At 54.0% G+C, this 10968-nt stretch overlaps 1 protein-coding gene across 7 annotated transcripts in view; it reads right to left on the bottom strand.

Moving 5' to 3' along the window:
* Positions 1-5142: 5142 nt before the first annotated feature.
* The window catches only part of Iba57 (iron-sulfur cluster assembly factor IBA57), an 8005-nt gene continuing 2179 nt past the window's right edge, over positions 5143-10968 (bottom strand). For 5 of the 7 annotated variants that reach the window (XM_019205724.2, XM_019205722.1, XM_019205723.1 and 2 more), the window contains 2 exons: positions 8256-8596; positions 7704-8170 (listed from right to left, as the gene is read on the bottom strand). In XM_019205724.2, coding sequence (XP_019061269.1) covers positions 7779-8170; positions 8256-8596 — 733 coding nt within the window. In that variant the 3' untranslated portion in view covers positions 7704-7778. Of the gene's footprint in view, positions 5385-7703; positions 8171-8255; positions 8597-10968 lie in introns of those variants that run through there. The other 2 variants (XM_019205726.1, XM_019205727.1) reach the window with 2 other exon arrangements.

The raw sequence follows: 10968 nt of genomic DNA, 5'->3' as shown, positions 1-10968 counted from the left end.
AAAAAAAAAAAAACAAATACAGGCAAATCGAGGGGGACTGCACCAGGTATTTTGCAGCAATGATCTGTGGTCACAAGGTCCATGAGAGGTCAGCATGAAGGCAAGTGCCCTTGTCAGAGATTGTCCTTGTCACCAGGTGAGTGCATGAGGCCCCCACGCCTCCCAGCTTATGTCTTTATTTATCTTTGTGAGCTGGCAAAGGCAGCTCCTTTTGGTCCTGACCACATTCATACTGTCCACTCTGGGGACTGCTGGCTGCCTGAACAGAGAGCTGGGCACCAAGCACTGACCTGGGTAAGGAAGCCGCTGTGAGTCAGAGCTGGAAGTGCCTTCACACTCAGATGCCGCTGGCCACATGGGAGGCCAGGGTTCTGCATGTGGGCCGAGTTCTCAGAGCCAGTGGGCTATGCTACAGCCTCCTATGTGCTGAAGGTGCCCAGGACACTGCCGTCCTCAGAGCCAGACCTGGGCTTGTCACTGACAACCAAGGAAGGTCCCAGGGTGGCCTCAGCCCAGAACTTGTGTCCTCACAATGACAAGGCCACAGGGAGTGGATCACCATGTGCGACGGAGAGGACAGAGTGAAGCTGCCACAAGGCAGGGACAATGGAGGCACAGTGTCCTCCCTGGGCTTAGGCCTGGGCAGAAAGCAATGTCTGCTATTTAAAGCCACCCAGCCTAGGGTCATCAACTACAGCATCTTGGTCAAATGGGTCTCTCTCACACACAGAATTCACCATGTCTCCTGCAAGTGCACTTGGCAAACGCCAAGAACTGGAGAAGGGACATCCAGAGCAAGCCTGCACATGTCCACACAGCACAGTCACAGCAACATGGCCCAGTGTCTGACAAAAAGCAGGTGCCCAGATACAGGACAGCCACACCATGGGGCATCACTCAGCCTCAGAAAGCAAGGACGTCTGTGATCTCAGCAGTGATTTCAACACAGCTCACAGAGAGGACTTGAATGCTATCAACACACAGCAACTAAGTGCCTGAGGTCATATCTGCCAGTCACCTCAATGTGATCTAGGTTGTGTGCATGCACTGAAACACCACATCGCACTGCACAGCTATGTACAATTGCTCTGTGTTATTTAAATTTTTCTGAAAATGACAATGTGGCATTGAGGAGGCCCAGACACATGGATCTGTGGGATGGAATAGAGAATAAGACACTCCACCCTCAAGTGTGTGTGGCCAGCCTTTAAAATGGTGCAAGCACAACTAGAGGAGGACACCTACCCCCAGATGAGCAGGGGCAACTGGACCTCGGCCCAAATCTCACACCTTCCCCAAAATAACCCAAAATGGATCATAAGCAAACACATCGTGGAAGTCATGAGGATAAGCATGCAGTCACTTTTGTCAAGACCTAGAAAAATAATCATAGTAACAAACAAACCAAAGGTCATGACGGCGATGACCTCAGACACAACCACCTGACCAGGGCTGTCATGAAAGCCCAGCCCAACAACAAGCCCAGGCCCTGCAACCTTACCCAAATGCCTCACAAGGACGGCTGACCAGCAGCTGTTGGCCCAGCTTTGGACAGAAGCCACCCTTGTCCCTGCCCCTGGTAGCCAGGACTGTTGTCCCCAAGTCCTCCCCACTCTACCTTTGGGCTTTCCCTGCCCATACCTCCTGGGCTGCCCCACAGCAGCAAGACCTGTGCTCCATCCAAATCTTGGAGAACCTCGCAGGACTGTCAATATGCAACACAAAACCACACTGTTCAAAGAGAAAACGGGAGCAATTCTTCAGATTCCAGGACTAGGCAGACTTTTAGACCAAACACCCAAAGTATGACATGGGAAGGAAAGCATGGATAATTGGTCTTGAACAAAATCTAAACTTCTTGCTCTGCAAAGGCCCACGTGCAAGGGATGGGAACATAAGCTGCAGATCTGGAGGACTGATTTGCACACCACAGAAGCAGGTTCCATCGCAGGTACATTTTGAATCTGTGAACTCTCTTTTCAGTAACATTTAGCCAGGCATGGTGGTGCCGCTTGCAATCCCAGCAATCCGAGGCTGAGACAGGAAGACCCCAAGCTCAAGTCCAGCCAAGGAAACTTAATGAGATCTGTCTCAAAATGTAAGAATTATTTTAAGAGGTAGGGGGAAGCTGATGATGTAGTTTATGGCAAAGGCCCTCAGCTCAGCCCCCCAAAAAATGGAAAAATGTATGCCCCAACATCAGTACTCCTGGATCTTACTGCAGTCACCTGATGCACATCCCTTCTGCGGTCACACAGGGCTGCAGCCTGACTTCTCCTTTCAGCCCAGACTGTGGCCAGATGTCACTTCATGGTCTAATTAGTGCCACGCTTTCCACATTTTTTGTGCTTTTTGTTGATTCACTGCTTAAGGGTGTCTTCCCAGTGTGAGCCCAGTGCAGCTACTTCCCAGCAACCGGGAAATGTGAAAGGTATCACTTGGTAAGGTCCTTGGCCAGCAGGGGGCGCTGTCCCAATGCTGCAAGGGCCACACACATCTAGAGGGCAGCACACTGGGGCTTGGAGGGGTGGCAAACTCCTTGCTACACTGCCAGGGCTGGAACAAGGGCCCCCCTCCACGCTTTTCACTGCCTGAGGTGGGCAGCCTCCTCCCTATGCCTGTTGCAAGGCACTCTGCCTCTGCGTTGCGCAGGCCCACAGAGCTGGTGACCTTGGCTGGGAACCTCTGAGACCAGAAACCAAAATAAACCATCCTCCCATAAGCCTCGTTCTTCTGGTGTTTTGTCATGGTGACAAAAGCTGACATACTGGAGCAGGGGTCATGTTGGATTAGGACCCACCTCGTGACTCATTAATCCCCTCCTTGTCTCGTTCTAGTCATCCTTCGGTGGTGCTGGGGTGGACCCTGGGCACCAAGCAGGCTAGGTAATACCTGCACCCAGCCACTTGATCACCTCTTTGAAGGCCCAGCTCCCACCACCACACGTAGAAGTCCTGGACAGGACTTTAGTGTACGGGAATTCAGCCACAGCAAATAAGAGCAGGGTTAAACAGATAGTGGTCCACATGACCAGGGGAAAAGAAGTGGATAGTCCCTGCCACACGCAGGCCTCTGGGAAACTGTGCCAACCCTAAAGCACCACCACTCTGGAGGTCACCATGCACTGCAAGTTCTTTCACGGAACATTCTGGAAGGACATCTGAGCAGTGGGACAGATCAGGAGCTGAGTAGAGTAAGGCTCTAGGGGACCCCGTCATGAGGGGAGATTCATCACCCACAGTGACACTGACACACAGGACTGTCACTACTCTGTACAGGGACAGCAGAAGGACCTTCCCACAGCTGACCAAAAGCAATGGCGGCATTGTTAAGTACGGTTGCCCACTGTGCACTGGCAACCAGAGCTCACCTTGCTGCTCATCATCTTTAGGCTGGCCTTGCTATTTTACTTATTTTTATTAAAATTCCTAATGAGGTCTTTGATTTTAATGGACACATAATAATTGCAGATATTTATGGGCTGCAGAGGGATGTTTTGATACAACATGTGCTGACCAAGTCCAATCAGAACCCTCAGCACGTCCATCTCTCGACATGTACCGCTTCTTCATGTGGGACCTTCAGAGCAAACCCAGCCTCGTGTGATGCTAACGAGCACTGGCAAGTACACACATATGAAAGAGCTTTTAAAAGAAGAAGGAAGCAAATATACACAAACGTAGAAAATATGTGATAAATCACAGACTCCTCTCACATAGCCATTCTGAGGACTAGTAGTATCCCTGGTCACCTTGCCATGCAGGGGACACAGGACACGCAGCTCTAGCCAGCCTCTGCCCTCACTCATCTCCACACCTGTCACCCACAGTGTCCCTGCCACCACTGCTTATCTGGTAGATCTCTTTCAACAGAATACATCAAGAAACCACTCATTTTTCGTGGCACACCCAGTGCCCAAACCCAAGCTAACACCATTCCCATAGGAATTAGACAGGGGCTCCAGGGTGTCAGCAAGCCAGGCCCTGGGGCTCCATCTCTCCAGCAGACCCCTCTCAAGAGCACACCAGCCTGTCGTCCACCCTGCCACTCAGACACAAAAGTGCAAGGGCTGAGTTCAGCTCAGTGCAAGCGTGCTTCCCAGCATCTCACGACCTGGGTTCCATCCACAGCACAGAGCAGCGAGCACACAGGCTCTGGAGACAGGCTTGTTGCACTGCAGAAGGACATTCTGGTTGACCATGGCTACACAGGGTCACCCAAGGTCATGCAGGGCGAGGCCCTGAGCATGCGTTTGTCATGGGAAGATACTCTGCAGGTCAGGGCAGCCCGGACTCCCCAGGGCAATGGCAGATGATGGATGCACTGTTGGCTCCATGGCCACCATGTGGTACCAGGCCCCTCTGGTTTTGCTGACATACAGCTTGAGGTTTGGTGCCATCAACTTTTGTAACAACTGACGGGTTTCCAACATCACACATGGTTCACACATGCATGCATGGAACCACCATGGCACAGGTCTAGCAGTCCATCCCCCAGCTGGCAGGACACATCATGTACAGGAGCCAAGCTCTGGCCTGTGCTAGCTGCAGCCTGCACCTCCGCAGGTGCCCCCAGAAAGCCTTGGGCCTGGTCCTCAATGTCTGGGCTTGCCATTGCTCCACAGATCAGAACAAAAAAAAAAGAAATCAAAAGCAACTCCCGGCCCCACCTCCACCTATTCCCCTCCCACAAGAGGGAGACCTGGCCTGATAGTGCCAGCACAGTGCTGGACAGAGTCTGAGTGTCCCCAGGCCCTGTGATGCTGTCTGCAGGGCGACAGCCGCTTCCCACTCGCAGGGCAATGGCACGCAGCCCTGAGTGACCAGGGACAGCAAGAGGACACACACTCCCCACATGCCTGGCCACTCTCACCCACAGAACAGGCAATACAAGCACCTGTTCATTGGTCCCATGACCCTTGGAGCTGGTGAGCAGGACACTAAATTTCCACAGGCAAAGTGGTCAGTCCCTCAGACAGTCCTGGGTCAGACACAGGCCTCACACCTCTTCACTGCCATCCATTCTGTTCCTGGACAGGATCCAAAGGGTCCCCAGAGTGGAGACAGGAACTCAGCTCACCCATACACTGGAGGTCGCAAGATCATGGACTCCCACTATAAAAAAGAACTTTGAGGTTGCGTGGTAAGAGATATAAACAGTTTATTAGGCAGAATTTGTAAATACTCAAAATGAGTGCAAGCCCTTCAGAGAGAGCTGGGAGCATCTACGAAGGCTCGGGGTGTCCTCAGGGTAGGTCATCCAAGGTGTGTGTTCTGGTCTGCTCTGGGTTCTGTCTTCTTGTGGGCTGTGTTAAAATACAAGCCACTCACACATGCTGGAAGCCATACATAGGCCTGGGGTTCGTGAGGTCCTTGGGAATTTCTCTTCGAGGGGAAAAAAAAAGGCAAGAGAAATTTTCATGTGTGGAAGCTGCAGTTTTTCTTTAAAAATAGTTTGGTATCAGTTTTCTTTTACTCCTATTTTTTCTGTCCTACCTCAGTCTCTCCCTCCATTCTGATGCCTTCTGCATTATTCATGCTGCCCAGTTTCTAGCTCCTCCTCTCCTGGGGGCAGCCCTGACTCACTGGTGAGCACCAGCCTCCTTAAACCACAGGAGTAGTGCTGCAACGGTCGGGTGACCCCTCTGCCCTGCACGTAGCTCTTCCTCAAGTTTAAAGCCCACACGTTATTTCTTTAAATACATCCAAATACTACTGTTTTTTGTCATTTACTCCAGTATTTTCAAACTTGCAGGTTTGGGCTCTGCTGCTTTTGCTCATGTACTGCAGTGTGTGGAACCCCTTTTCCTGTACATGGTCCTGCCTTGACCTTGGAGAGCCCTCTGGCTGGGGAGAGCCCTCTTTGGCCATCTGGACCTTGGCCACGTGCAGGTCACAGAGCCCTCCGCACCCAGCCCGCCTGCCAAGCCCTCAGAAATCCCAAAGGCTGGCTGCCTGGCCCGCTGGCTTGGCCCTGTCCTGTCCCCCCCAGCTTCCTGTCTGCCTTAAACTGTGACAGTCATTTCTCACAGCTTTGCACCTTTAACAAAGCAAACTAAAAAGGAGTGGTGAGCCAAGGGGAGGGGAAGTAAACAGAATCAGACGTTTTGCCTTGTGCTAACTCCCCACGAGGAGTGTGATCACTACGTACAGCAAGTGTGTGCCGACAAACTCAAGGGGATAGCACACAGAGGGGCAGCTGGTTTTTCTGTACCAGCTTTCCCACAAGTGAGTGCTTCCAACAATGGGGCTGGGGCGTGGCAAGCAGGAGGGTCAAAGGAGCCGGCCCCAGGTCACACGCAGTGACTCCCAGCTCTAAAGCCAGCCAGATCCTCGCCATGGAACTGGCCCGGCCTATGCACAAGAAAGCACTGTGCACAAGTCCCGCTCCAAAGTGCGGGGGCAGAACACGGCACGGCACACTTTTCCGAGCAGCCAGGGATTCTGGGATGCCAGCACGTGGCGTAGAAAATGTCTGGGGGTGCCACTGTCTGGGGCCCTGCACGGGGTGCTACAGGAGCCCAGGCATCCACACTCAGGCAGAGACAGCTCTCTCTCCCGGTGCTTGCTGCCACTCTCCATCACAAGATGGCTGCAACCCAAGAGGAAACTGGCCTCGAACCCAGGTCCTAGTCAGATGTCTCACTGTCAGGTGGGGCTGGAGGCAGTGACAGCGCTGGCCAGGTCCTCTGCAGCCTTACAGCAGATGGAGAGCCCCATTACCAGTGCTGGCAAAACCTCCTGCACATATCCCACAGGCAGAGACTACCCAAGGCGGTGGTGAGGTGGCCACTGTGGGCTCAGCCCAGCACCCATACCCAGGGCCAGGCAGCCTGAGTGCCGCGTGAGGATGAGTACAGTCAGAGGGTACCACTGTTCCCACTCAAGGGGACCTTGTCTTCCACCTCCCACCCCAACCCAGATGGCCGGCACCCACTCTCCAAGCCTCCTCTCCTACCCTGGCTGGTGGAGTTCACAGTGAGTCCCCATCCCCTCCTGCCCAGCCCTGTCCAGGACAGCTGAGTGCTGCCCACCTACACTGAATGCACTTCACCCGGCTGTCCCTGTGTCTAGCCCACCAGACCTGGCCAGAAATGACACCCAACCTTCCAAGGGGCTGCTTCTGGCACACTTTAATAGTCACTATGGGAACCAGGGAGGAGGTTGGGAGACCTTGCCCTGCAAAGTACACAGGGACACCCACACCATCATCAGGAGTCCAGCAGAAGCCCCTCCGCTTGGGGAGGAAGGCACAGCAGTGGGCAGATGTGCTGGGTCCTGCTGTATGGGATGACATGAGCTTACTGGGCTGGTGCACGGGACAGAGCAAGCTCAAGGACACAGTGGGCACTCAGGAAGGACTCAGGTGTCCCTGCCACACAGATGCCCCAACCGCAGGTCCCCACTGCAGATACCCCAAGCCACAGGATCCAAGCCCCACTCACAGATGACCACATAAATCCTGCCCCAGATGCCTTTCCACCTGACCGTGACAATACACACCTCAGCCACCTTCCCAGCGCACCAGCCCCACAGAGACCCAGGCCACCGCTCTCCAAGTGGGAGACAGGTGGAGGCTGTCGAGCCAGACACTGAGGGGTCAGCAGGCACACAGGTGCTTGGGCCCTTCTCTTTGTCTACAGCCACAGGCCTCCCACGAGAAGGCTCGATGCACTATGTGAGGCAGACATGCAGACACTTGCCTAGGTGGGTGCTCCAGGGGCCCCTGCTGGGCACAGTAGAAGGACCTGTGGCCTACAGGAGCTGAGGTCACCTGGGCTACTTGGTGGCTGTGGGCCACCAGTCTGGCACAGACACAGTGATGGCCACTGGGTCACTCTCAGAGGTCTTGATGTGGAGGGGGCCCTTGATTTTCTCCATGCGCAGCAGAGCTAGCCCGAAGTCTCCCTGCCCAGCCCTGAACTTGCCGGCAGCCTGTCCCGACTCAGTCAGCACCGGGGTGCCAGGCATGATGCTGTGAGCTGGGAGGCAGCCGGCCAGGTGCACAGGGAAGAGGCGCTTGCGGATGACACCCATGTGGTGGGTGCGTGCAGTCAGTTCCTGGCCAATGTAGCAGCCCTTCGTGAAGCTCACACCATTCATGAAGACCAGGTTGGACTCCAGGGGCAGGGCTACCCCTGGGGGCAGGTCATGGACCCCCTCGGGGACACCTGTGGGACAAAGGACACCAGAGGTGAGGGCACTGGCACAGGTACCCTATCCTGTCCCCTCCCCCTGCCCACACTGCTGCCACACCTTGCTGGTACCGGTGTGCATGGTAATCTTGGGGGTCCCCGAGCCTGGCACCAGGCACCAAGGCTGGGCCTGTGTCCTGCGTGAGGAGCCGCCAGCCCATGCGCACTGTCCGGGGATCACGGGCCAGGATGGCAGTGGCCTCTGCCCTCTCCTGCAAGAGTGGTGTCTGGCCAGCCTGGGCAGTCCCAGACAGCACGGCCCACACACGGTGCTCGGGGCACGGCTCCACTTTGACCTTCCGCCGGACCCGGTACAGCGCCAGGTGCTGGTGCAGGGCGTCCAGTGAGGCGCGGTCACACTCCAGAAGGAAGCCAGGGGCCTCGGGCACACACTCAGGAAGCCTGTGGAAAAAGATGGTGCCAGTGGTGTGAAAGGCACAGCCTCCACAGGGTCCCCAGCATATGGCAAGGACCAGGGAATGGAGGATGGGGCCTGGCCATGCACTCCTGCACCAGAAAGCCATGCAGTGGCCAGGTGGGACTGTGACTCTGGGTGTGGAGTACCACATGCAGTGAGCTGTGACGGGCTGTGGTATCATCAGGGACAGACAGAGCCACTGCTAACCAAACAGGGCCCAGAGTCCTGGTAACGTGCAGTCACAGGCAGCAGTGCCTGGGGAAAGCAATGTCCATGTGGACACCAGATAGGAAGGCAAGGCTACCCTGCAGAGCCCCCGTAGTGGAGGTCACACACTCCCACCAGCTGCCTGCAGACTCAGGCAGAGAAGCCCAAGCCCATGAGTAGGGGCCACTGATCCCAGGACTAGGACAGACACTATCCCCTGCACTAAGAGGGGTGAGGAGCAGCCCTGCCTGAGGGCTTAGAACCCATACACAGCAGGACCTGCCTTCTGTAGCCCCGGGGCACTGAGGACCCAGAATCCTGAGGCCACACCCACGCAAAGTGACAGCCCCAGCCAAAGCAAGACCCAGACCCCAAAAGAGCACCCCTGTCAGGCTATGCCTGTGCAATGGAGATGCTGTGCTGAGGCCCGGGTGGGGGACAGGAAAGGTGGGATGAAAGGGGCTGCAGGGGAGAGGAGCCCCTCTCCAGCAGGATGACTGAGTCCTTCCCAACAACATCCACAGTACAGACTTTTCTGAGCAAGAAGCAGTGCCCCAGCTTTACCAGGGTGAAACACCTCCCAAAATGGTCATCATGGGACCTCAAAGAACAAGCACATGGTTTACAGAATGGGATTAAATGTCAGAAACAGCTCAAAGTTTGGAGGGGCTGCCTATTGTAAATCCACAGAAAGGCCATCCAAGTCAGGGGTGGTGGTGCACACCTACAATTCCAGCACTTCGTGGGGCTGAGGCAGAAGAATCACAGGTTCAAGTTTTCTCTGAGCAATTTAGCAAGACCCTGTTTCAAAATTAAAAACAAAAAGGTAGAGGGGTGGGCTGGGTATTTAACTCAGCAGTTTGGTGGCCTGCCTTGCAAGCGCAAGAACCCGAGTTCAATCCCCAGTACCAAAAAAAAAACAACTACATTCTTTAATGTAAAGGTACAAGATCCCAGTAATGAAAGTAACTGTACTGTCTACCTAGAATGTACCAATAAATTAAATTAAAAAAAAAAAAGGTAGGGGGGCTGGTCTGATCCTCAGTGCCACCAGAAAGTGGAAGCGACCCATGTCCCTGCCACATGGGAACTCAGGTCTCACCTGCCTGCTGACCCCTCCGCCATCAGACAGCTATAACACAGTCGAGACCACCATGATGGCAGGCTGTAGAGACCAGGTCGCCTGGCACCATAGCCTGCGGAAATTAAAAAAAAAAAAGGTAGGGGGGCTGGTCTGATCCTCAGTGCCACCAGAAAGTGGAAGCGACCCATGTCCCTGCCACATGGGAACTCAGGTCTCACCTGCCTGCTGACCCCTCCGCCATCAGACAGCTATAACACAGTCGAGACCACCATGATGGCAGGCTGTAGAGACCAGGTCGCCTGGCACCATAGCCTGCGGGGCACACAAGTGGCCTTGGGAAGCGGGGGCATGGCCAGAGCAGCCAGCCAGGCCTCTGCTTCCTCACTGTTCCTGGGCCATAGTGAGGGGCAGGGGAAAGAGGGACACTAGACTTCTACCTATAATTCTTTTGTAATTTCTTGTTTCTATAATAATTCCAAAATTAAAAATTAAAAAGAAAAGGAGCAATGGGACCCATGCTATGAAGGCAAGGCACAGAAAAGCAATTTCTTGTGTGGTGCTAGGGGGTCATATTTTTCTTTTTTTTGGTAAAAGAGAGTCCCCTTGTGATTTAGGCTATCTGTCCTTAAACTCAGGGATCCGCCTGCCTCAGCCTCCTGATTACAGGCATGTGCCTCCATCCCCAGCTGCAGTACTGGGGATCACATCCATGGTACTCTATCACTGATCTACATCCCCAGTCCCTCCCTTAATTTTTTTTGTAATGTTGAGACAGGGTCTCACTAAGTTGCCCAGATGGTTCTTGAACTTGTGATTCCCCTGCCTCAGCTCTAAAAGTCTGGGAATTACAGGTGTACACCACACCTGGCAGAAGGACACTTTTCATAACACTTTTAACATTATTGGGTATTTTACCTACATATCCACACATTTGTATTTTTAAAAATCTGTGGTAAACTCAGCAAAGAGGCACTGTAAAAGGCGGGCCACGGATTTAGCTCAGTGATTCCAGCACCTGCCTCACAGGCGTAAGGACCTGAGTTCTATCTCCTGGTACCAAAAAAA

Source organism: Fukomys damarensis, unplaced genomic scaffold, assembly GCF_012274545.1.
Source record: "Fukomys damarensis isolate Sample0158 unplaced genomic scaffold, DMR_v1.0_HiC HiC_scaffold_3, whole genome shotgun sequence".
NCBI lineage: Eukaryota > Metazoa > Chordata > Mammalia > Rodentia > Bathyergidae > Fukomys > Fukomys damarensis.
The sequence above is the reverse complement of the archived record's forward strand: the minus strand, read 5'-3'. Positions and strand labels throughout refer to the sequence as shown.